Source organism: Eschrichtius robustus, chromosome 20, assembly GCF_028021215.1.
Source record: "Eschrichtius robustus isolate mEscRob2 chromosome 20, mEscRob2.pri, whole genome shotgun sequence".
Classification (NCBI taxonomy): Eukaryota; Metazoa; Chordata; class Mammalia; order Artiodactyla; family Eschrichtiidae; genus Eschrichtius; species Eschrichtius robustus.
The window spans coordinates 59808088-59835096 of NC_090843.1; the positions used below are offsets into that span (position 1 = coordinate 59808088).

Sequence of the window (27009 nt, forward strand, 5' to 3'; positions counted from 1 at the left end):
GACTTAAAATATCCCCTCCCCCACCATAAATCTGGCCTGTATTTCAGTCTGTCTTGACAATCTTTTCTCCTTTGCCATTCAGGACATTGCCTGCTCCTGGAAGCCTCACATCTCTGACGATTCTTTCCAAGCCCGCTCTGCCCCTCCCTTAAGCGTGGTTCTGCAGGGCTCTCTTCCCCCTGGAGGCTTGCCCTGGGTGACCTCCTGCACGCTCCTGACTTCAGTTCTCTGCTGATGAAATGCAAGTTCCGGGCCGCTACCTGGGCTTGTGCAGGTCTGTCCCCACACAACGGGGCCAGGCCAAGGGACAAGTGGGGGTGTAACCCAGCCTGCTCTCTGCCCACCACGCCGTGCACCCACACAGCTCCCCAGAGTCTCATCTTTAGCCCAGATGACGACCCCTGAGTCACAGACCCATCCATCCAACATACACTGCCCATCTCTCCCTGAATGTTCCCCAAGGAACGGTACGCTCAACGTGGAATCATCTTCTTTCTTCCAAAGCCATTCCTCCCAAGTCCCCTGTTCTCACTGAACAGCTCCGGCACACAAGGCAGAAAAGGAATCTGTGCGTTCTTCTTTCCTGGGCCTGCCACATCCTGTCTGACAGATCGTACCTCCTCCTCTCCGGCCACAACTACAGACAGGGAGCTGACCTCATTACTTCTCTTCTCATCGAGCCTGTCAGGTTCCTGCTCACCATCCTATAACCCATCACGCTGCTGCACGAGCAATCTCGCCACGATATTCTGAGGATGTCGAGCCAGCGCTCTGAACCCTTCCATCGCTTTCCATGCCCACAGGGCAAAGCCCCAACTCCTCACAGTGACCCATGGGGGTCTTTAGTGGATCAGACCCCCAAGTCCCCCCCCTCTCTGTTCCTCACCCACGCCAGCCACATCAGCCTTCCCCCTGCTGCCTCCCCTCTGCTCGTGCTGCCGCTGCAGCTGAGAACGCCCAAGGCAAGGACCCTGCATCCCCGCCCTCAAAGACTTGTCTGATACCCAGATAAAGCTGGCGACCCCCTTCCTTGAGCCTGCAGGTTTCCACATTAACACCCGAAACACTCATTGGTTTCCGTGTTTCTGACTCCATCACACCTGCAGTCGTTGAAGGCGGAGATGGCCTCTGGTTTGATTTTGTATCCCACAGCAAAGCACAGCAGCCGTGTAACAATCCCCATGCAGAAAATCCTAAACGGATTTGAAAATAAGCAGATTAGCCAGAGCAAGGTAATACAAATGTAAATTGGGCTTTAAACTCCTTACATTTGTACATGGTGTAAAAAACGGGGACAGCACGTCTATGGTACCCCAGCGCCCTCTGCAAAAGAAGCAATTAGGGATTAAGGGAGACCAGGAGAGCTTGGAAGAAAGGTAGACAGACAGCAAGAAGAAGAAAGAAACGGCCCATGGCGCCTGCGAGAAGGGGGTCTGCTTCCTGGGCAGTGGTGCGCAATTCTGGCCAGAGTCCCAGGGCAGCAGAGATCCAAGAGGTGGGGCGGAAAGGTGGGTGCAGCTGGCCCGGCTGTGAGGAGACACATGCTTCCAGGAGTCAGGGGTCAGATAAACGTGGGTGTGAGAAGAGCGAGAGGCTGCTCTGATAAGCACCTTCCTGCAGAAAGGCAGTCAGATTAAAAAATTTACAAAGCAGCCCAGCAGCCAAACAAAATGGGGCTAAGATTCCAGAGGAGAATCAGAAAGATATCTGGTCTTCCCAGTGCCTTAAAACTAAAAAGCAAAATATTTAACGTGATGTTCAGGGTCTGCATGATCCCGCCAAACATGACTAACATTGTTGTCACGCTTCCCATCTCAGCTGAAGGGAACCTCCTCCTCCAGGAAGCCTCCCCTGACCTCCCAGGGTCTCTCTGGGACATGCTCTCAAAACACTGTGGACTCCTCCTTCACAGCCCTGCTCTCGACTGCAATCAAATATGGACTCATTTAAAATCTGCTCCTGGGAATTCCCTGGTGGTCCAGTGGTTTGGACTTGGCGCTTTCACTGCCAGGGCCCGGGTTTGATCCCTGGTCAGGGAACTAAGATCCTGCAAGCTGGATCAAAAGTTAAAAATATGGCCAAAATAATAAAAGTACAGCCAAAAATAAAAATAAAAAATAAAATAAAATAAAATCTGCCTCCATTAGTAGAAGCTAAGCACTTTGAGGGCTGAGGCTGCTTCTTTTTTATTATTATATCCTCAGCATCCCACACTCTGCCTGGAACATAAGTGAGGCCCAATACATGTCTGTTGAATGAACAATTCAATCAACCAGATGAAGAATGAATTAAATAATGAATGAATAAAACTGGCATGTGTCTAGTGCACTATAGGATATTTATCAGTATCCCTGGCCTCTACTCACTAGATGCCAGTATATTCCCCAGTTGGAACAATCAAAATTCTTTTCAGACTTGCCCCCTGGTGAGCAAAATTGTCCCTATTGAGAAGCACTGTTATACTGGATTGTTGAGTAGGCTAAGTAAAATTATTTATGGGTAATTTAGTGCATCTTTTAAAAAATTTATTTATTTATTTATTTATGGCTGTGTTGGGTCCTCGCCTCTGTGTGAGGGCTCCCTCCAGCTGCGGCAAGTGGGGACCACTCCTCATCGCGGCGCGCGGGCCTCTCACCATCGCGGCCTCTCTTGTTGCGGAGCACAGGCTCCAGACGCGCAGGCTCAGCAATTGTGGCTCACGGGCCCAGTTGCTCCGCAGCATGTGGGATCCTCCTGGGCTCAAACCCGTGTCCCCCGCACCGGCAGGCAGACTCTCAACCACTGCGCCACCAGGGAAGCCCTAATTTAGTGCATTTTGACATATAATATGTATACAATAAATGTAATTGTTTGATTACTGATTAAAAAAAAAAAAAGCTGGCATGTGTCTAGAATGCAAGACCAAGGAGCCAGGAATACAGCAACCAACATGGCCCATGGGCCAACACCTGTATGTCATCATACAGCTTGGGAACTCCTTAACTAAGATCGACTTTTACATTTTTAAATGGTTGAAAAAAGAAGCCTATTCCTTGACATGCAAATTATTAGAAATTCACCCTGCCTGGTAACATAAAATGGGATTTAACTATCCCCTTACTAAAGAGAGGGCTAGTTAAATGAATGAGAGCATATACTAGCAACGGACTGTTTGTTACACGGCTATTTTTTAAAAATCAGTTAGATTTTAGAAAGCTACTTTTACCCTTCTGCCCCTTTGCAACAGAGTGGCTAATTCAGGACAAGAATGGAGCCGAATTCTTGATGATCTCAGGATCATTTGGTCCAATTTCCGCATTTTACAGATGGGGCACTGCCCATACACACAGTCACCTCCGAAACTTCGAAGTCTGATAACAGTACAAAGCTGCTCACGTGCTTCTTGTGAGTAAGCTTCTGATTAGAATGGTCAGAAATAGTTCCACTTCCCTTTTCCTAGAAACCCCTGGTTACCTCTTCAGCTAGAACACCCCCCCTTGAGCGGAAGGCCAGGTTGCCACGGAATATAAACAAACCAGACGCCCCAAGTGGCAGCTGTCAGCTGCCTTCTCTGTTGCTTCCTCTAAACAGCAGCTGGCTCTCCTGTCACCAGTTCCCCACCCCGCCCCCGCCAAGTGCAGGTTCATAAACATAAACCATATCAATGGTCCTGTCGGGTGGGAAGAGGTAGCTGTCTAAGTCAGGTAGGCACAGATGAGGGAAGTGAGGTGCCGAAATCCTACCCGAATCCATGTTCTGCCTTGGCACACACATCTGTGATTCCCACCAAATCTAACTTTCTGTGTTTCCGTCCTCTCCGTTCTCTGGTGGCAATTTCCCTGGGGTCAAGAGACAGAGCTGATGGCTGGCTTTGCTCTGCCCAGCCCAAGACCACAGCCTGTACACTGCTCTGTCCACCTTGTTATAGATTCCGCCACTCCTCCTTCTACGACCCTTCTCCAGCCTTCCTGCAGGTCATTCTACAGCCTACGTGCTAGGATCCTGGAGTTGTTGTGAAGGCTCAGGGTGCCTACAATAATCAGAGGCAAAGAGACGTGGTCCTGACCCAACTCAGAAATGCACAGGGAACCTCTAATCACCGGTTAGAGTAAATAATCCATTAACTAGCCCCAGAATTTCCCAGAAAACATCCTAAGAAACTCCAGCCAGTGAGATACTTCAGGGAAGAGAGCGATGTTGTGATGAAATTAGGGAAACCCCACTCTCATAACCCTTGTTCGGGTATCAATCAGCGCGTTCCAAGTTCCAAGCAATCGTGCAGTAGTGTAACCTGTTTGATTTGATTTAACCCAGCTGTGGACCGCAGACCCTCTGGCGATCTCAGTTTGGAAAACACAGCCCCAGACCATGAGGCTGGGTTCCACAAAGATGTCGGGTGGTTGTGAGGTTCCAAGGATGACCCCAACTTTGAAGGGCAGCTTTCCCCACCCAGGCTCAGCCCCCTGCCACCCAGCCCTGTGAAGAAGGCAAGATTCCCCTGCAGACTCTGAGGTAGATTTCTGGAGGAAAAGTCTGAAGCCCAGGAGGTGAAGGAGGGAGGAGAGAACCACCCCTCCAGACGGACAGGACCCCGGGGCTGGCGCAGGACGCTGCCCAGGGCGGGACTCACCATTGGTGGCCGTGTTGACATAGTAGCGCCGGCCCTGAGGGGATAAGTAGCTCTGCCAGCCTGGTGGAAGGACAACGGTCTGGCTTTCCTCTCCCGGTGGAGGGGGCACCATTCCAGGCTTCTGTGGAGGAAGACAGAGAAGGTCACACACATGTGGCATTTTTGCAACTGTCTTTCAACCAGGAAGTCAGAGGCAGATGAAGTCTCCCTGGAATGGCTCGACACTGGCGGGGGCGTGTGGCCCACGGGCCTCCCTGGGGGAGGTTACGGGCTGCAGGTGTGATGTCGGGGGTTGCCTGAGCATGAGGTGTGAGGAGCCCTTGATTTTCAGAACCACTGCAGAAGGGACAGCACCCCCCAGAGGACGGGGGAGATGCCCGTCGGTTAACACAAGAGCTGGGTTTTCTCCTCCTGGGCCCCCAGAAAACCACTCACAGGGGTGCTGCACCTGCCTGGAGGAGGTGGGTCACTCCCCAGCTCCCACTGTGGAATCTGAAAATCCCCAGGACCACCAAATACAGCGGCAGACAAGGCCCAGGGCCTGCTGTGGGAACCGGCCAGGAGTAATTAATGCAAGTCTCAGCAGAGCGAGATGTTAAACCTTCCATAATAAAGCCAGGAATCAATGACGATCTAGGTGGGGTTTTTCTAGTCAAGTGTCCAAATCACTCTGGCAAAGAGAGCTGGGAATCTGAGTCAAAACAGACTTCCTTTCCATCGTACGCGCTGATGGACGGTTTAATTCTTTAAACTATGCACGGTAGTACTTTGAAAAAAAAAAATCAGAGAAAAAGCATAGAACAGAAAAACAAGATGCAGACACAAAGGCTAAAACAGAGGCGATCTGTGGTGGTGGGATTCTGGGGAATTTTTATTCTTTTCTTTTTGCTTCTCTCTCGCATCTAAATTTTCTTCAGTAAACACAAAAGCAAAAGCTGTTAGCTAAAGAACATTGAAAAATAAGGAAAGAAGGTCCAAGTTAGCCCATCACACAATTGCGGTTCCTTGTGAAGAAAGTAAGTGGACTAAAATCAGAATTCCAGCCACACGAGGAGAGGTGCTGTGAATTTCTCAACAAAGCTGGACCCTGTTCAGAAATATTAAAACGCGTCAGCTTCTAAGTGCCCTCAGCATCCCCCAGCCATGCCCACGGAGGCAGGTGCTCATCGTTGATGACCACCGCTTAGGAAGATAAGAGATCAAAAGTGAGCAGTAGAGACACGCAGCTCCCAGACTGCTCTCAGCTTTTCTGAAGCTGCAAAGCCACGTGCTTCTGCTTCCTGGGGTGCCCTGCGCACCCTCAGCGGGATGGGATCAATCCTAGCTGCTCCCGGGACTTCCGAGTAAACACAGCCACCCCGTGGCCCTCTGAGTAACGGCGGTGTACGTTTCATTATGAATTTTCACAATTTAACTAAAAGCTTTCCCCCACGCCCCGATCGCTTCTGTCTCCCACACCTGTTAACTTACGGCTCCTCTCTGATTCCGTGCGCTGGCTTCTAAAAGAACTACCAGGGGCCAGAGAGCAGTCAGGAGGCCGCCTCACCAGCAGAGCATGTCCACTGAGCCCAAGCACACCCCTGTGCACGTTTCCCTAGGCGTCCACACACTGCTCCGGCCTCTTCCAGATTGGAAGGTGGTCGCAACACGTGCAAGCCCTGTGATGAGTACAGTGTCTGTGTGGATAACATATCCCACAGGCAGGAGACAGACATTCTGGCCGAGTGGAGTTGGAAGTAAAATACGAGTAGGGAGCTCAGGAGGTCGGCTGACGAGAGGAACATTCTATCAACAGAAGCAGGTTGCTTCTGCTTGAGTTCAGGTAACTTAGAGCATCCAAGAAGGGAAGGCGAGGTTACAGCTTGTCTAAATAACCTGGTAAGAAATGAGAAATTGTTAAGAGGTATTAAACAAGGCTCAGAGACGGACGTGGCCAGAAAGGGGTTGCAGAGGAGAGAGGGACCCAGCAGCACAGTGAAAACCAGCCCTCTGGCCTCAGGCTCACTCGATCCTGACACGGCCCCTTAGCTGCCACGTGACCTGGGGAAATGACTCAACCAGCTGTGTCTACGGCCACATCTGTGAAACATCAGCCCAGCTGTGGAAGATGCCGTGGAGATTAATAACAAACTGGCCACCTAGGACAGTGCCTGTCACCAGTTGTGTCCAATGGGCGTTCCCAGCGGAACGGGGGTCCGTTCAACGCTGAGCAAGACCGGGCTTCACACAGCCTCTGCCTCCTATAATGTGAAGTCCAGGGGCACACACCTGGCCTCCGCCCCACCCTCCCCATCACTGTGGCTGAAATGTCACCATTAACAGTCCCTTCTCTGAGGTTTCTGTTTCCAGGACTCCTCGACTTAGAAGGCAAACAGACCTGTAGGGGAGGCCACTGGGTCAAGATGCTGACTCACATACTCTGGTGAAAAGACCTCTCCTTAGCTGGGCTGGTGGAGACAGTGGACCGAACCTTCCGTCCCTCTGCGTCCCCCTTGTGAAATAGCATCAGTGACATCTGTCCTGTCTCCACAGCTGCATGGTGCTTTTCTCTTTAGAATGACTGGTTAATCTGCCTAACTCTGTAGGGTCAGAAGAAGCCCGGGTTTCCATCTGAGGACACTGATGACCAGGTAGGGGCCATGACGGCTCTGAGGTCTCCCCCGTCCAGGAAATGCAGGACCCTTTGGAAGGTACCTGGGGGAGGCATCCCTGACGCTGAGCCCAGAAGGGCCAAGAGGTGCTGAAAGAGGGGAGGGGGGCACCCGGGCCAACTCAGCCAATTTCCTAATTTGGCCAACGCGGCAAAGAGGTCTCCATATCCCCTCCAGCATGGCCACGGGGCCCCGCCCTCCTCACCATCTGACTGTGTTCTGCCTCCGCCCTGCCCCCCAGGCAGGCACAGTGCCCTTGTTTTCTCCCCTCTTCCAGAAAGAAGTTCCTCCTGTTGGCTGGCCTGTAGTAAGTCAGGAGTCAAAGACATGTGGACAGGGCCTTCCCTGGTGGTCCAGTGGTTAAGACTCCGCGCTCCCAATGCAGGGGGCCCAGGTTCAATCCCTGGTCAGGGAACTAGATCCCACATGCATGACACAACTAAGAGCCCACATGAGGCAATGAAGATCGCACGTGCCGCATCTAAGACCCAGAGCAGCCAAATAAATAAATAAATATTAAAAAAAAAAAAAAGACGTGCAGACAGCTGGGTACATCCCCAAAACAACCGAAAACAACACTCAAACACAGAATTGTACGCACATGTTCACAGCAGCATTATCTACAATTACCGACAGGTAGAAACAACCCAAGTGTCTGTCAACTGATGAACGGACCAACAAAATGTGGTGTGTCCATAAAAAGGAATATTCAGCCATCCAAGGGAATGAAGTACTGATACACACTACAACACGGATGAACCTTGAAATCATGCTACGTGAAATAAGCTGGACACAAAACCCCACATATTGTTCAATCTCACTGATGTGAGATATCCAGAACAGAAAAATCCGTAGAGACGGAAAGCAGATTCGTGGTTGCCAGGGGCTGGAGGGAGGGGGAAATGGGGGCAGGCATTCCTTTTTGGGGTGATGAGAATGTTCTGGAACTAGACAGTGGTGATGGTTGCACAAAACTGTGAAGGTATAAACGTCACTGACCGTACATTTTATGTTAGGTGTATTTTAACACACACACACACACACAGTTGGCCTTCCCACCCGCAGGCCCTCATCTAAGAGGCCCAAACCACCACCATGACCTCATTCCTCGTGGTCGTGGAGGGGCAGGCCTCCTGGGAGAGCTGCCCCACAGCCATCAAGAGGATTCAGCGTGAGTAACTACCCAGTAATTAAGGCCTCTGCCAAACCTATTCTTCTAATTAGTTTCCTTCAAACTTAAATCCTTCCCTTGCCTTCCCTAGTTCTGTGGCTTCTCCCCTTCCATTTCAGCAGCTCTTTCCCATGGGAATAGGAACTAGAAGCAGGGGTGAGAGGTGAGGCTGGGGGCCCCACCTACAATGAACACAATCCGAAGGAGTGTCAATCGGGGGAGATGAAGCCAGTTTCTTCCAACTAAGAAATTCTTAACCTCATGCACAGGACTGCTTTGTGGGAATCAGAAAACGCTGGCTCTTCTCCAGATGGGCCAGACCCCTGAGTGCAAGGCTGGGTTTCAGCTGCCCCTGACTCCCCCCGAGTCTGGGCCCCCTTGTTGAGTAAACAACCTGCTCAACTGTATATGACAGCCCATCCTCTGAGAATCTAAAGAAAACTATGGCTCTTCTGCCCCCCAAAATGGAGGCATGTGTGCACCTACTCACTCCCCTTATTTCCTGTGGAACATCGAGAGTTTCTAGACCACTTCAGAACCCTAGTCTAGAAGGTCCTCAAGAAACATCTGAGCTCAGATCCCATTTGCGCTCATTGATAATGACTTTCACCAAATGTTTACAGTGCACCAAGGACTGGGCCAGGTGCTTCACACACTCATCTCTAATCATTGCCACAAGCCTGCCACAGAGATGCCACTTTTTCCCATTTTAAAAGGAGGAATCTGAGACTCAGGGAGTTTAATATCTCAGCCAACACTGCACAGCTAATTAACTGGTGAAACCAAACTTTAAAATATTAGCTTTGTTTCGATCCAGTTACCCAAATCCTAGTTACCCTCAGCCCATCTCTCCCCAGCTGTCTGTGATCAGCTTTGTATCTTCACCTGGACCACCTGACACCCCAGCTCCCGCGCAAGGAGGATGGCAACCCAGGCCTGATTCTCCTGCCTGTCTCACGGTCTCCAAACGAGCATATGCCTTCCCAGGAGACGTGCAGAAATATCACCGCCCACGTCCAAGCAGTCACGTTCCCCGCCTGTGGGCTGACTTCCTTGTCTCCTTACTTAGAACAACACAACCAGAGAAATTTTCCTCTTAATGATGGCTACTGATCCCCTCCTCGGAGGGGGAAAAAAAGAGCAGACAAAGGGAAGTCACCTAGCGATTAAAAACAAATCCCCCTACATTGGTGTTTCTCAAAGTGTGGTCCCTGGGACACCCCGTCCATCACCAGGGATGTGGGTTAAAGTGCAGATGCCGGGGCTCTGACTCCAAATCAACCTTGAGCCTAGAAAGTTGCTTTTTAACATGTACCCTTAAATCTCATGCTCAATGAACTCAGAAGAGATGGTTTGCAGCTTTCTTTTGAAGGAGTGATGGAGAGAAAACATCACTTCTGAGATCAAAACTGGGAACAGAAAATTAATAATTTATAAAAAGACAGTGTTTGGCTGCCTGGCTACTTATAAAGAAAAGACTCCTGTCCCCTGGCCCAGACCCTTCAGATAGACTATTCTAAGAGATCTGATCTTGCCTCTGCAGCCTCCAGGCAGTACGAACCCCACCCTCAGACCCCCCCAGTTTCTTCAAGTTCAACCCAGGACTCCTTGCCTCTTAGGAGGCTTCCGGAAGCACCTGGTTCTTACCTTCCGCAGGTGTGAGCAAACGGTCCTCACCGGTGGTAATGGGGGGCCGTCAGACACTTGATTTTGCAGCCGGATCGGACGGTTTTAAGGTCCCCCCATTCCGCGTCTTCTCACACCCCAAACCCAGAAGCAATAGGAGCGCTAAAGAAAGGCATTTCCACGGCCCTCACAGCCCCCCTCCCCCACACCCAGATCTATATATAACAGCGCTGAAGTAGTCAGCCTAAGGAGCCACTTTCTGGCAGACCCGTTGCCATGGCAATGACTGCTAATGAGCCCGGTACCGTGACTGGCAGCGCCTGAAGGCATCTCCATAAAGAACTCGCCAGCAAGTTCTCCCTTCCCAATGACACAGCCAGCTGGGACACCCGAGAGCAGCCAGGACGTGGCCAGGTGTGCCTGGGAGCCATCAGCCCCCGGGGAACCAGTTTGTTACAGGTGCGCCCTGAGCAGTCCCCGACCCGGAGGCCAGAAGCGGCTTCCACTGTCACTCAATATGGGTCAACCAATTAGGGACAGGGTTGCAAGGGAGCCACCAAGAAGCCCAAGACCCCGGGCTTCCCTGGTGATGCAGTGGTTACGAATCCGCCTGCCAATGCAGGGGACACGGGTTCGAGCCCTGGTCCAGGAAGATCCCACATGCCGCAGAGCAACTAAGCCCCGTGCGCCACAACTACTGAGCCTGCGCTCTAGAGCCCACGAGGCACAACTACTGAAGCCCACGTGCCATGCCTACTGAGACCACCTGCCACAACTACTGAAGCCCACACGCCTAGAGCCCGTGCTCCACAACGAGAAGCCACCACAATGAGAAGCCCGTGCACCACAACAAAGAGTAGCCCCAGCTCGCCTCAACTAGAGGTAAGCCCGCGCTCAGCAATGAAGACTCAATGCAGCCAAAAATAAATAAATAAACTTAAAACAAACAAACAAAAAACCAAAAAAAAGAAGCCCAAGACCCAGCGGGGCTGGAGACTGGAGAGTCACGTCCACCCCACGCCTTTCTGCTGACACCTGTTTAGGGTGGAGAGATTCCCAGACAGAGCTGGGAAGAGCTACCCAAGGAAAGATCATCTCTGGCTACAGGGTAAGAGACAAGGCATGAAGCAGGGCCCCACTTCCCACACCGGTGCCGCCAGCCACAGGGTCTGTGTCCACAAGAATACTGGGCGCGTCTCCTCTGTCTCACAGGTGAAAGTATTGTTCTCTCTGGCTCTGGCAGCCTTTCTATCCAAGGAGAGCGACTCAGAGAAAATAGCTGGGGAGGAAGGAGGGGGCCCGTGACAACAGCACAGTGCATTCTGGGAAGTGTAGTCCTCCCAAGCAGTTTCATAGGCTGGTGGGAAGAGGATGGACATTGACAGCATCTTCATGTTCTTCTAGGGGTGAGAGATTTGGAGATCCGGCCAGAGGGCAGAGGAAGAGGAGGAGGAGGAGGAGGAGGGGCCACACAACAGAGAAACAGAGTGTAAGATTCAGGAAGGCAAGGCCATGTCCATCTTGTTCTTAGCTTTAGTCTCAGCTCAGTACCCAGAATATTGGATGGAGGGATGCATGGATGGAAACTGGGAATTGTAATAGAAACTGGGCTTCAAACAGATTTGAGAGGCTATTTCCCCCAAACAAGTAAACAGAGAATGGCTGTCCAAGCAATGCATGTGCCCCACCTGTGAACAAATCCCAGCTCTTCATGGACTGACTGAACGGACTGTTCAACTTTGAGTACAGGGAGGTGGGGGACACAAGATAACACAGTGTTTCTTTAAGTGCAGAAATTAAATTGAGGAACAGCATCCAGAAGCTTCAGGAGCAGCACAAACTTCTACTCACGAGCTCATCTGGTCTCCAGAAGAAAAATTCCAGGAAGCCATTTAGCAACCTCAAAAGAGGGCAGGAAGATACAGCCTCTATTATACAAACGCCGAAGTCATAAGGAGAGAACAAACTAACGGAAAAAAGGCAAGTTGGTTTTAAAAAATGGTATAAAAAAGAAGGACAGGATGTGCTCAAAACTGTAGGGAAATGTAAAAGGTAGTGATAAAAGGAATATCCACATTGGTTGCAATAGAACATAAAATCAGTATTGTAAAAAGAAAAAAAAAGTCAGTTCTGTACAAAACAAACTGAAGAATTTTTTTTCCCAGAATGCAAAGGAAATGGGAAAACATGAAAACGGAATCGACAGAAGAGCAGGCCAAGATGCTAGGTGTTCCTGAAGAAGAAACTAGAACAAAAGCCGTAGCAGAAAAGAAACTATAAACAAAGGTTGATTGGCGGGGCGGGGGAAGAAAACTTCCCTCAGCTCCAAGAGACACACAGGAAGGTCCGCACTGCTCCAGGCAAAATGGGTTTTAAAAGCCCAATAACAACCTGACACCCTCTAACAATACATTTACACAGCAAAGAAAGGATAAAGTCCTACAACGCTTTAAGTGGGAGGAGGGTGTCTCCGATAAAGGAGCATAAATAAAGCTGCTCTCAGCTCCTCTGTGACCACATTTCCAAAGACACCCCTGGACCGCTATGTAGAAAATGCTGAGCCCATTCTATGTGGCCACGCTGTCTTTCATGAGTGAAATCGATCGAAATACATTGCTCTACAGACAAGGGTTCAGGATATTTACCAATCAAGTGCTTAAAAGACGTACTCCAACTGCCTGAAAGATTAAAACAATTACAGGTGAAGAATGAAGGCCTCCAGGTAAAAAGGACCAGGGCTGAACACCGAAAGCAGCTTATAAAAAATGTGTAAATAATCATCGTAAACCTAGTTACAGAACATGTGTAAGGGTCACTATTCTCAATACATAGTGTAAAAAAAAAAAAAAAAAAGAAATAAAAACCCGATCACAAATTCCAGAAAATACTAGAAAAGATCAGGAGGTAGGAGAAAAAAAGTGTGGACGCCGAGAGAAAGGAAGCAGAATCCCACTCTCCCTTCCCATCCTGATAAAGTCCCCTTCTTCCTCTCCTCCCTCCTGCCAAGACTTTCAGGTACCTACGCAATTCGCTACCATCCTCTGGCATCTGGCATTTGTCCTCCTCTATTTCCTAGAGAAGGACGGGTTTCTAGCCAGAGGGACCACGGCAGAAGGGAAGGGTCCTTGGAGACCACAAACTTTCTTCCACAGGGAGCCCTGAGCCCTGAAATCCATGAAGGCAGACAGGGTGGGCCCAAAGCCCTTTGCTGGATGAGGGAACGCTCAGGAACCCAGGGCTTCTAGAAGATCTCATTTGTTCCTCCTGTTTGCCTTTGGAAGCCCTCAAAGCCAAAGCTGGGCTCAGCACTCAGAGAAGACTGTCACTATCGCCCAGCCTGAGTCTGGGCTTTTCTGCTTCCCTTGATCCACTCTGGTTGGACCCCGTGTGAAAGGGGGTCCAAACCATAAGGCTCACCTCTAGCTTTTACCCGTCAGGAGCCATAGAGCCACAGGATGTCTTTCTCCCTTTCACTTCTCTACGTGCAGAATTTCTCAGTAAATGTGACCGACTCGTCAGAGGTTCTGCCAGAACTCTCCATGAGTATATTCATACCCCTCTTACTAGAAATCACCTGGTTGGGTCTTTGAGTCCATTTTATTTTATTTTATTGTACCACATTTACTCTTTTTTTTTAAATTTATTTTTTACTTAAGTATAGTTGATTTACAATGTTGTGTCTTTGAGTCCATTTTAAAGGAAATTTCCAAACCAGGCTCTAAGCACTTAAATGCAAAAGCTCCCAGGACTCTTCTAAACCTGATACCCAAGTGTCCTCAGGCCTCATTGCTCAGAGTAGATGGATGGATGGATGGATGGATGGATGGGGTACCTTTCACAGCAATAATCCACATCCCTCTGGCTTGACTCCCCCGCTTGATCATGCCAGACCTGTACCCACCCCATCCCCGAGAAGCTCCCAGGATGATATCTACCGGTGGCCAGAGGGTGACACACCTGGACTCGCCAGCCCCGTTCCCCGTGAGCGTCTGCCTTGCTTTTCCTTGCCTGCATCAGTGACCTTTCGCAATCCCCCCACTGGCTCCAGCACTGTCCTCCATCCATGACGCTGCTGGAGGAAGCCTCACACCCTGGCTGCCACTGGTACCCACTCCGAGAGGCGGACATCAGCGCCGTGGGGGTTTTCTCCCGGCACCCACAAAGCTGTCAGCCCTGGGCCTGGAGGCTGAACCGCTTTGAGCGCTGCAGGCGTGTCTGGCTCCTGAAAACTCAGCGAGAGTCCTGGCCACTCTGAATATCCATCAGCAAGCCCCCCAGGGCCTCCCTGGGGGCCAATCAACTCACTGGGCATGTTTCTTAGGACTGAATAGGCAGAGGACACAGAACAATAAACTCTGTATTTTCTGACCCTGAAAAGGAAGGGAGTGATCTGGTGAACCAGGAATTTTGATTAACACAATTACAATGTAGCCCATGCAGGGATACAGGAAGTCAACCCTCGCAGGAAAACTTGCTCAACTGGAAACCACGGGGTCTCCAGCGGGGCAAGGATGGATGAAAAGCTTTGCAAGTGATACTGCGAATTACAAGAAAGCGTTGGATGAATGAACCCTCCTGGTTCAGAGGCCACTTCATGGCCTTGAAGTGTCTGGGGGTCAAGCAGTAGAGGGTAGAAAGTGGCTTCTACGTGGGCCCGGCACACATTCCTGCATGGGCCCCACTTCACCAACCCTGGAGGAAAGAGATTTGATTATTGTTTCACCTGTCGTACAGATATAAGACAGAAGGGTCAATTAACAGGGTTTAAGAGGAGACAATGCAAGGAACGAGGAACTCTGGATGGCTGGTACTTTTCCTGGCAACACCATCCAGCATGACAGGGATCCGAGAGATGCCCTCTCTTCAGCATCTCCTGGGAGAATCTCCACATTGACCGAACAGCATAAACATGCCACTGTATATCACAGTCACTCTTGCTGTTTACGAGGTTTGGAGCAGGTACCCAGAGGCCGCCTCATGGCCGTGCTGAGGGCCACCTGGGGAAAGGGGTTCCCGTGGATGTTCCTGAAATACAGAGAACAGCTCCGGGAGTAAGACGGGAAGCCACAGCTGCTTCCCCACCTTGGAGTCTGGAGGGGCTTGGGGAACCCCAGAGAAAGCCCCTAACTTTTGTCCTGTTTCTCAGGTGTGTCTGATCCTGATGCTTCGGAGCTATAAAGGAAAAGGCAGCCCGTTCCAACTTCTGGCTTCTGAGCAGGAAAAACCCAAGTGATTCTGCTCACTTGTGATTAACAAAGACATTTTTATTCAGACTCAGCTTCCTGATGGGCTGTTGAGAATGTTGGCTCCCTTCCTCCTACCCCTCCCCTAGCAGATAAAAATAGCAGGGGCTGTTCTGACATCCTACCTCCACGTCGGGAGCTTCGGCAGAAAGCACAGGGGTCTAGGCTTAAAGAGACTGTGTTCCCAGGCAACGAGCTGTGATTTACGCAGTCCTCTTTGCCTCTCTGGATGTCTGTCTCCTCGTCTGTAAAACCAAGGGCTGCCAGCCCTCAAACACTGGGGTTCGGACTTCCCTGGTGGCGCTGTGGTTAAGAATCTGCCTGCCAATGCAGGGGACACGGGTCCGAGCCCTGGTCTGGGAAGATCCCACATGCCGCGGAGCAACTAAGCCCGTGCGCCACAACTACTGAGCCTGCGCTCTAGAGCCCACGAGCCACAACTACTGAGCCCGCGTGCCACAACTACCGAAGTCCATGCGCCTAGAGCCTGTGCTCCGCAACAAGAGAAGCCACTGCAAGGAGATGCCCGTGCACCGCAACGAAGAGTAGCCCCTGCTCGCCGCAACTAGAGAAAGCCCGCGCACAACAACAAAGACCCAACGCAGCCAAAACTAACTAACTAAATAAATTCATATGAAAATGACCACTGGGGTTCCACAACCTGAGGCACGTCTTTCATAACAGAACCCAAAACTTCCACAAGGGAAATTTCAAGGCATTTAAATGACCAGCGCAAACTTGCAAAAGCAGCTGCTACATAAAGAGATGGCAGAGACCTCCTGACGAGGAACATAAACGGTCATGAAACATTACCCTTTTTTTTCCTGCATGATTCCCCCAAACTCTTTTGGGGTCCAAAGAGGAAGCAGTCTGAAACTCTTTCAGTTTCATTCACTCCAGACTCAGGATTGGTGGGAAAGACACCAGTGAAGTGATTAACAAAAATTGTAGATCATTAAGTTTATGCCCAAACCAGGATACTATTATAAATTGTGGGCATTAGACCTCAAACCACTATTAGAGACTGAACACTGAATTCTCCTCCCTTTTGCTACAGGGCACTGCTCTGGCCTCTTTAGGGCTGAAATGTCCCTACTTGTGAGAGGAAGGAGTTGGGGTAAAGTTTCACAATTTCCATAGTTGTTAAGGATCTCAAGATACATCCTAGGAGAGGAAAAACCAAACAAACAAAAAAATGCATCCTACATTTTCTATACTAGTTTACCTCTATAATGATATCAATTATCCTGCCCTAGAAGATGTTTTTTGCAGGACATTTTGAGGCTCACTCACCAGAAACACTCTCCCTAGGGAGCTCCTGGTAGGGTGAAGACCCCTCTAGATGATTCCGGGTCCAATTTCCCTTTGCAGAGGAAAAAGGCTGGGAATAAGAGAGTTTTGCCAACACTTGGTATTGGGAGGGGAAAAAGAAACACGGCCTTTCTTTAGTATTAAGGTGCAAAACCCCAAAATGCCTATGGCATTTCTGGCACTTTCATAAGTTGTTATGACTCTGAAGAAAACCCCATAACCAAATTTCCCAAGCATTCTGTTCTGTTCGAAATGGATTTAAGAGGCTCAGAAGTGAGGCAGGGAGTTGAAAGTTGCTAGCCCGGGGAAGTCAGAGGCTTGGGTACCTCATGGAAAGCAGCCTGCCCGCCAGAAAGGAACTTCAAAGACAGGTGACACAGCTGTTGCCCACAGCTGCTCCGGGAGTAAAAGCGGGCTTCCTCGTGGGGAGTGGGTACCGTTTTAAAGGGAGGCAGACTAGAGCTCATTAGGGCACAAAGATGGGTGTCTCTGATGGCCGGTCTCTGGCCGAGGTCCAGCTGATCCAGCTTTACGGATGCTACTTGCAGGCCTGCAGGCACCAAAAGAAACCCGGGGCAGCCAGTCTTCTCACCATGGAGACGCATTCCACTTACTCTGCAGTGCCAACGGCCTGGGCTCCCAGGGATTCCAATCAAAGACTTCTGACTCTGCGAGCTGGTTCCCAGAGATCCCTAGTTGGCCCTGAACCATGAGCACCGGGGGGAGATTAAGGCTAAGAGGGACTGGTTCTGTTTCTATGAGTCAGAAGGGGTGCGATTCCAACCAACCCAAGTCAGCTGCCATTTCTGGAGCCTGAGCTCCTGGTGCACATAAAACTTAGACAAATGGGACAGCCAAGGACATGGCCGTCGAGGTTTCGGATCTACCACCGCTCTGGGGCACCATGCAGAGAACACGGACTCAAGAGCTGCCTCTGTCTTGCTGTGAGATCTTGAGCAACGTACTTCATCTCTGCTGGTACAGAATTTCCTCATCTCAAGAATACGGAAGTTGGACCAGATGGTCTCCAGGGTTGTTCTTGTTTGTTTGTTTATTTTTTGTTTGAAAGGTATAGCCTAATGCTCAATGATTCTGGATGTTAGTATCTCTCTTTTAAGGACGTGCCATTTTTGTCGGAGGAAAAAAGGCACATTCAAGTGCAGACACGGGATTCAGAGGCGGTCCTGGAACGCTGCCCGGGCCCCAAACACCTGGGCTTCTGCCTCGCTACCTTGGAGCTCAGCGCCTCCGCCTCTCACCACGGGGAGTTCTGGTGAGTTCTTCTGTCCTGATGGCCTGTGTCCGCCCCTTCCCTGTCACTCCCAGAGCCACGCACGGTTGCTCTCTGTTTTGCCAAGAACCGGATGTCCACCTGGCGTCCTGGGATTCCCTGTAACCGAAGTTAGAATTCTCCCCGCACCCAAAGCAGGCTCCGGAAGAACAGTTCCAGACCTGCTGGCACACGGCACCTCTGCTCACCACTCATGCTGCACCCCGCCAACGGCCCGCACCCCATACACCTCAGCCTCTGCCAAGAGCTTTACCGGGCTCCTCCCCGCTCCCTGAATGCACCTCAGCGTTCATCTCCTTGCTAATCCCGTCCTCCCCGTAAACCTCCCTGCCGCCATGCGCAGCCAGGGCCACACCTGCCCAGTGCTCTGCAGCCAGGTCGTGGGCAGCTGTAGCTGTCAGCACTGGATTGACTGGTCTGGGTTCTTTACAACAGCCATCATCCCAGTGTGGTCCCTGCACCAGCAGCCCAGGCGTCCTCTGCAAGCTGGTCTGAAACGCAGGGTCCCAAGCCCCACCCTAGAGCCAGGCTCTACGTCCGAAAGGTCCCCGGGCAATTCAGAGGCACGTTAGGCTCTCTGAGAAGCCCAGCTGAGAACCAGGTCACTTGGCTGGTCAGAGGATGCCCCGGGAGGATAAGCACCGTCTCTGCTCCTGGTACAGGTTCAGGCCTCGATCGGAAGCCACGCCACAATCAGAGAGGCTGATTTTGACCCAGCCAGTGGGATAGAACATCCTGGAGGAAGGTTTTGTGCAGAGACAGACGGGACTTTCCACAGAAACTGGACCTCCTTCGGCTGTCCAGAACCTCAACAAAGCGGTCACTAAAGTCTGAGCTGATCCCTCTTGGTCCCTCTTTCCAAAGAAGGGGAGAGTCTAACTTCCAGAGGCAGGATGGTTGGCAAAATAAGGCAATTCTCCTCCTAAGTCTCAGGAGAGCGTCCATCATCTTTAGGGCGGCCACGGCTGCCACCACCAAACTGGACAGAAACATCCAGCCCAGCCTGGAACCCCAGTGCAGATACTGGATTAACTGGGCAGATACTCAACAACCTTCTGGGGAACTGTGTCCTTTAATGGGCTTTTCACCATCCAGTGTGCCATCTGGAACTGGGCCGTGGAGTAGAAGGTAGGTGGGTGGGTAGAAGCCAAGCTTTGGATGTGGGACAAGTTACTGGCAGAGGCAGATCTGGACTCCAATCCCCACCATAGAAAAATCCACATGTCACCACTCTGCTTCTCCGTCACACTGAACTGAACTGCTTCCCCAGGGAACCAAGGGGGAGCCAAGGCCCTTTCCCTCCACAAACATCCCCTTTTCAATCTTTTGCCCCCTCTCCTTCCTGGTTTCTCCAACATCAGCCCACATCTTCTCCCCTCCTCCTGCCTCGGGCCCGGGAAAGGTGCCCCCAACACACCAGACTTTGTAAGCTCAGCAGCTGGGAGCCCGTATCTCGGAGGGTTCTCAGAACCGCCTCTTGAAAATGCTCAAGCCATCTTACGAGCATGCGGAGAAAGGCAAGCTGCACACACGCTGGCAGGTAAGCAGAACGATTCTTACCATTGGAGGAGGGCTCATCTTCTCTGGGGGCCGCTAACTCAGAGTCGTGGGTCCTGTCTGCAGTGCCCGGGCTGCTGGCCAGGCCCCTGCCAGCTTCCTCTCCACGGGCCCCTCTGCGGGAAATGAGGCCCAGGCGAACAGCTACCCCAGGGTCAGAGCTCTGGGCGCCCCGGAGGATGTTTCTGTGGCTTTTCTCATCGCTGTTCTTTCACAAAGAACCCAATACATTGCACAGTTCCTTCCAAATCTGCTCCAGCTCCTGTGGGGAAATCAACGATGCCTTCTGGACTTTCCAGATACAAAGGATCTGGGGGCTTGCTTTCTTTCTTTCTCTCTCTCTCTCTTTCACTCTTTCTTTCTTCCTTTCCTTCTCTTTCTCTCTTTCTTTCTTTCTCTTTCTTTTTTCTTTTTTGCACGCTCTCTTCTTCTCCTTCCTCAGCTAAAAAAAGTTGGCTGAGGTCACGACATACAATGGCCAAGCCTGTGTCACTGACCAGATGCCTTCCACCCCCCAGGCCCGCGGACAAGAGCTCCTTTGTCCACTGTATTTTAGGCGGGACTCCCTGGGCCTGCCCAAGCCCTGCTGGGGAATGTTCCGCCAACTTCTTCCCATCCCAAAGTCACAGCTCTGGCCCCGGCTCCGGCCCCAGCTGTGCGAACCGAAGGCCAGATAAAAACCAACATAAAAAGGATGGAGAATGCTCCCCCAAAGAACCACTGTGCTGGACTCGTCCAGGGCTGGAGAGCTGCTGCCCCCAAAAGGGCAAGATGAGGGTCCCCTGCCTTCACTCAGCCCCTGTCACCTCCAAACCTGGACAGACAGCGGGAAAAGAGGAGGCAATGCCGGGCATCTCAGATGAAAACAGGCTGGGGATCACCAAGCTGTTAGGTTCACGGGAAGAAAGGACTGGACCCTGAGAGCCACACTGCCTCCACCAAGGAAATGAGTTTCAGCAAGGACTTGGCTCCTTGGTGAATATATCCTATCCCTCCGCTTCGAAAGCTTTTCGGAGCAGCTGAAGGTTTAGCACTTGAAGTGCCCTGCATTTCTGGGTTTGCTTTCAGATGCAAACCTTTGGGATTTTAGGAACTGATTCTTTACCTCGAAGTAAATACGGTGTTCTGGAGGAACAGAGGTCCTGAGGACTGCGCGGTTTCCTATAAACTATCACTTCTCTCAAACGCATGGATGAAGTGTCTACTTAGGAAGGTTTCAATGCCAGCTCCTTGGGTGGGGGCCAGGCCATCAGTACTGTCATTTAGGGACAGAGTCAGGTCAGGGTCAGGGCTTTGCTGGTTCACCACTGTGATACGTAGGGCAAGGCCTCTAAGCTTCAGTTTCTTCAAGTGTAAAATGGAGATTATCTTTCCCAAAAGGTTGCTGTGAGGATTAAAGGGGAAAGAAGCAATCCATGTAAACACTTAGTATAGTGCGAGGGTGATGTGAGTTATTACTGTTGATGTTGTTACTATCAGCAGGGGCTGAAAGAGTAGGTGCTGCAGTTTCCCTGGACACGAAACTGTTTAGACTCAACAACAAAAACAAACAACCCAATTTTAAAAGGGCAGAGGACATTTCTCCAAAGAAGATTTACAAATGGCCAATAAGCACATGAAAAGATGTCATGTGTCACCAGTCATTAGGGAAATGCAAATTCAAACCACAATGAGATAACACCTCACACCTATTAGGATGGTTACTATCAAAAAACAGAAAAGAACAGATATTGACGAGGATGTGGAAAAACTGGAGCCCTTCTGCGCTGCTGATGGGAAAGTAAAATGGTGCAGGTGCTATGAAAAACAGTAAGGCAATTCCTCCAAAAATTAAACATAGAATTAGCATACGATCCAGCAATCCCACTTCTGGGTATATACCCAGGAAAATCAAAAGCAAGGACTCAAACAGATATTTGTACACTCCTGTTCATAGCAGCATTATTCACCATAACCAAAAGGTGGGAACAATCCAAGTGTCCAGTGATGGATGAATGGATAAAAAAAATGTAGTCTATACATAGATCTATACATACGCTTAAATCTACATTTGTAAAATGGTCCCAAACCAGCCACTAAGAGAAGAAGTGAGCACCGTACGTATCCAGAGGCGAGAGTCCTCCAGTGGCTGCTGGGTTATCTTCTCCCTGGTGTGGGAGGGGATGCCAGGTGCAAGCTCACCCCCTGAACTGTGGGACCAGCCATGCCCTGGAATACACAGCAACGTCCTTCTCTGCTCCTGGAAATGGGCTCCCACCCAAGAGAAGATGAGAACAAAACTTCACCTGCATCTAGACAGCCAAGACCCTCATCTTCAGGCCCTCTGGTTTTGTGGAATTAAAATGGCGATGGAAGCTTTCACAGCCCATGACTTCTTGTTTTTAATGACAGCAAAGTGGGGACGGTTTTCAGGCCCTTCAGCCTTGACACCACTCTGACCCTGCAGCCCCCAGACGAGTAGATACAACCACAGAAAATAATGCCCTGCTGTAGGCAACACAGGAATCACCGTCATGATGGTTCTCTGTAAGGCCTCCAGCCAGTGGTGAGGGGCCTTTCTGGCCCATTACAATCCAGGAGGCTGATCTGCGCTGACCTGAACTAAAGCAAAACAAACCAGTACTGCAGAGGTTTTATTCTTTAGGATTCACCCAAGTTAACATTTCTGGGTGTGTTAAGACTCGCATATACATTCCAATGGGTTTACTGTTTGGGGGTATCCTAGCGTTCTAATCCAGAAGTCACTTCTGTTCTGCTTTACTGATAGTCCTCTATCATCACAGTTGGCTGGGGAAAAGCACAAATTGTTCACCTCCTTTTTTGTCTCTGAAAACAGGTACGTTTCTAACTATGGGGCCACATGGACAAACAAAAGACATCAGGAAACCCATGATCCAAAAGCAAAAAGACTGGCAATCATTTCCACTAAGCTTCATTTTCCCCGAGTTGAATGGAGTCAGATGCAACCAGCCCTCCTGTGATTATTCTTTGTTTCAGCTGAGTTGAAAACTGTCAACCAAAAATAGGCCACGTTCGCGGTGGGACCTCATCCTCCGTTGGACAAATTGTGTTGTCTTATAACGATAATTAAGAGAGAACATCTGGGGATGGCGATGACTCACTTCTTCTAAATGCTTCAGAGGAATGAAGGGAAAAATTATTCACCAGCCCGTGCAGTCTCCAGGGTACAGGGTCTCAGAGACAGCCCCACCCCCTGATACGCAGCCCCTTGGCTACACAATCAATCAGCAACTAATAACTAATCAAGTTCATAACTAATCAAGTTACTAACGACCGCCTTCCTGAATGCTGTGGAAGATACAGGCAAGTCTCATATATAGGACTTGACTTCCAAAATTTGGAAGATAAGGCACAGACAAACACAAGTGTGAAAAAAAAAAAAAAAAAAAAAAAAAGGAATAACCATACAGAGGACTCTGTAAGGAATGCTGACTGATAAGTAGGTAGACAACAAGAGCTTTCAGAGTCCTGAGGAGGGCAGAGCCCTTTCAGTTGGGACAGGCAAGGGCAGTTCCTCAGAAGATACAGAATTTGCCCGACAGCAGGGATGAAAAGAAAGGGCTTGACCACAGCAGAAGGACACTGAGTAAGAAGCAGAATAAGCCTTGGCAACTGATGAGACGTGGGGGGAATGGGAGAAAGTAAAAGTCAACTCCAAAGGGAACAAGAGAAGCTAGAACCAGTTGCCCAGCGATCCAGCTATGGTGGGAGCCATTTGCGGGGACGTGGTGGAGTTTGTTGTCTGCGTATCCAAGTTCAAAGTGGCCACTGGGCAACTGGGGTGAGTCTGGCCCTCGACACATGGAGCTGGAGCATCTGCACGGAGACGGTGGTGAAATCCTATAGGTCAATGCTGAGTTCATGCAGAAAGGATGCACAGTGGAACCTATTGGGGGAAGGGGTGGGTGCATTCAAGTAGCAGGAGAATGAATCCATCCCACCCCCCATGCCCTCCATTCACGCAGGCAGCACCCCCTGGGCCCCTCTCAGTACTCTTAAAGGCAAAAAAAACAACAAAAAAACAAAAAAGTCTTAATCTGTTTCCCCTCCAAACCAGTCCAGTACTTCATACTCAGGGAGTACATGATGGGGAATGAACAGATGTGGGTTCTGAGAATCAGAGTCACAGGAAGCAAACGAGGATGGGATCTTAAGAGGAAATACATAGTTCAGTGTCCACACGAGATAATGAAGAAAACTCTTACTGACTACAGAGAGGTTTCCCCGCTAATCTCAGAAAGGAATATGGAAGCAAGGTGGGCATGGAAATCTGAACACAGGCACACAAGGCGCTGGGGCGTGTGAGGAGGCACAGGGAAGCAAGGGAAGACATTCAGAGAGATGCCCGTTCAGAAGAAAGCAAGAAAGGGACGGGGCTGTATGTAGGTGGTGGCCGGATCTGGCCCACCAGGCCAAGCGATGGCCCCTGGGAAGTGACTGGCAGCCAGTTTCTTGCACTCAGTGTGGTGGGGTCCAAGGCCCCTCATAAGGTTTCTATGTGTCCCCATCATGAAAGAGTCCCAAGGTCAAGTGGACATTATCAGAAATGGCACCTGGTTTCAAATGCCTCCTTACAGGCCCCGTTCCAGACCTATGGGATCCCCTCCTCAGCGTCTCCCAGACCTCAGTCACTCACGTTCTGCTATCAGAAACTTTCCCACTGTCATGCCTCAGCTACACTATGACTTACTTGTTTTTTAACTGACTTACATGGAACTTGAATTAAGCCTGGCCCTAAGCAGTAATATCTATGAAACCATGGATTTGATTGGGTTGGGGTTTTTTCTTTTTTTCTATTACACACGAAAATAAATGGAACTTAAAAACTGTTATCTCCACGTGATCTAAGATCATCTCGCATATCCTCAGTCGTAAACTCAGCCCACTTGGAGAAACACAGTCTCAGGCTACATGTAAAACTATCACACAGCATCCAGGCAATGGTTTACGAGGTTCTTTTTTCAATCCCAGAAAACCAAACTTGAATTTGTTACTGACCACATACCCACAACTGCAGGAATGAGGTCCCCAGTGTGGACCTGAATCACCACGGGGAGGACCAAGAGGACAGTTAAAGGGATGCAGAGGGACTTCCCGTGGAAAGGGGCACCGGGCGGTAGCCCTGTGGACACCTCTGTCAAATCCCGGTTAAAGTGGCACTAAGAGGGAAAGATACAACTTACCACACTACAAAAAAAGCAAAAATAGTGTAGACAATCAGAATCTGAGGGAAAAACCCTCCAGAACCTTTAAGGCCAGTGGAGTAAACAGAGAAAGTTTTACAAAACGGAGACTAATTGTCAAAGGGGAAACAGCACTTCACACCTTCACTGCTCTCTGTGTCTAATTTGAGATGCACTTGGCACCTTTGCCCTTCTCAGACCCTGATGTGAGATACAGGATCTGCACCCACCCGAGCACTAAAGAGCCAGCCCCTGTGGCTCAGAAGCCGCCTGAGATCTGCCCCTCTCTCCCTACCACCCATTTCCGCACAGCAATTCCTGGAAAACAAGCCAGCGGGCAGCGCAGGCGGGTGCAGGGCCTGGGGAGGGGTGTTAGTCATTCAGAGAGGTACGGATCCCACAGGTCAAGTCTGGAGAATGTCCTGGCAGCAGTGCGTGGGGATGGGGCCAGGAGAACTGTGATTTCTCACGCACTCCACCCATTCGGAATATCAGCGAGCCAGGCAGTAAAAGAACGATGCACCAGGTGACAGCCAATTTGAAAACAAGAACAGGACTGGGAGATGTATGTACTATTGAACCTACAGGTGAGCAAATGTGAAAAGGACTCAACCTTCCCCCAAGGGCACAGAGTGCCAAAGCCAGTGGCAGATGACCTATACTCTTCTGGTATAATGCAGTGTCTACATAGATCCTGCCTTGTTAAGAATGAGTTTGAAAAGCCGGGGCGGGGGGGTGGTGGGCAGGGGGCGGAACACATGGGAAATGAGTGAGGAAACACCATCCTAAAGGCTCAAAGGAAGAGCACATCTCAGAAAGTAATTCGGAATATAATTTAAAATGTCAGGAAACTGCTAGAATGTAAGAAGTTGTGACCTCTTAGAAAGAGGAACAGAAAATTCGTAATGGAAAAAACCAGGCAAAAGAGAAAGGTTGATATAAAGAAGAAAATAGATAAGGTCAGTATTATATGAAAATTGCTCATTTAAAGCCACATTAACAGTTGTGGATAAATAAAAATATTAAAAGTTAAATCAGTAAAGTGCAGAGTAAACTTAAAAGGATCTCTCCAAATTGCAAACTAAAAAAAGCAAGGAAATAATGAATCAATGTAGGTTTAAGTAGTATTCCATTAGAAAAGACCAGATCAAATACACTAAAATCAACAATTAATGACAAAAATATAAAAAATCATGCACACCAACAGGCAAAGAGAAAAGTTATCTAGGAAATCACTCCTTCCTCAGACTTTTCCTCTACTCCTACTAACAGCTAGAGAACACTTCCCACTAGAATAAAAGCTCTGTAAGGCGGGGACTTTGTTTTGCTCACAGCTCATCAGGACTGGGCATCACCCGTCTGAAAGTGCTAGAAGACAAATGCCACTGAGGTCAAAGCCTCAGGGAGTATGGCCATCATCTTGTTCATCCCTGTGGGTGTCTATAAACATTTGTTGAACAATGGAACAGGCTGAGCTGCAAATATGAGTTTCTGTCCAAAAAGGTTGACATCCAAGACGTACATATCCAGCCAAGTAATATTACTCTTTGACATGAAAGAAACAGGAAGGTTCTTGTAGGCATGCAAGTGAAGACACCACCCACTTACTGTCCAGACACTGAGAGAGAAACCAAAATTAGGAAGGTTATGCTGGGGAAGTAACGGTATAAATGCATTGCTTAGTACACTCTCCCAACTCAGAAATGCAGCAAACTGTACTGCCTGGGGTTAGGGTTAGGGTTAGGGTTGAGGTTTGGTGCCACGTGTTTCCCTTGGTCCTCCTCTGCTGCTTCCCTCCCATCCTGGAACCAGGAGACACGTTTCTCCTGCAACATCCAAGGCCAGTACAGACGAAGCCTCCAGCCATGTGTGGGGCGCACTCGTAACTGCTGCTTCCTTTTCTGTCCAAGCACATGCCGACCGTGGAGGGACTGTTCAAGCTTTGTGGATCCTGTGCTGGGAGAGTCACCGAACAAAAAGTCTTTGTTTCCTTTGTCCACCCGAGCAATGCTGCACGATGCAGAACATCGTAGCGGCCACTTTCTCTGCCAAAGAACTTGAGTGATGATTTTCTGTGTATTTAAAACTCATACTGAATGAACCAAGTCTTCCCCCACCCCCTCAAAACAGGAAAGACTAATCAACCACCCAGTAGCCAATGCTTTCTGCCATCAAAACCCTCTTTTATATCATCTTCTAAACCCTCTTTTATATCATCTTCTAAGAGTGGTTCCTGTTTTAGAAACGAGAGTACGCAGCATGATCTCAACTATGGAAAATAATGCTCTCCCCGCCCCAAGCCAAGCACGAAGGAAACACATGAAAATGTTAACAAAAGTTATCTTT

General features: G+C 49.8%; 1 protein-coding gene across 3 annotated transcripts in view; it reads right to left on the reverse strand.

Annotated features, from left to right (window-relative positions):
* GAS7 (growth arrest specific 7) overlaps positions 1 to 27009 on the reverse strand; it is a 199704-nt gene that overhangs the window by 75024 nt on the left and 97671 nt on the right. For 2 of the 3 annotated variants that reach the window (XM_068530305.1, XM_068530306.1), the window contains exon 2: positions 4610 to 4730. In XM_068530305.1, coding sequence (XP_068386406.1) covers positions 4610 to 4730 — 121 coding nt within the window. Of the gene's footprint in view, positions 1 to 4609; positions 4731 to 19462; positions 19538 to 27009 lie in introns of those variants that run through there. The other variant, XM_068530307.1, reaches the window with a different exon arrangement.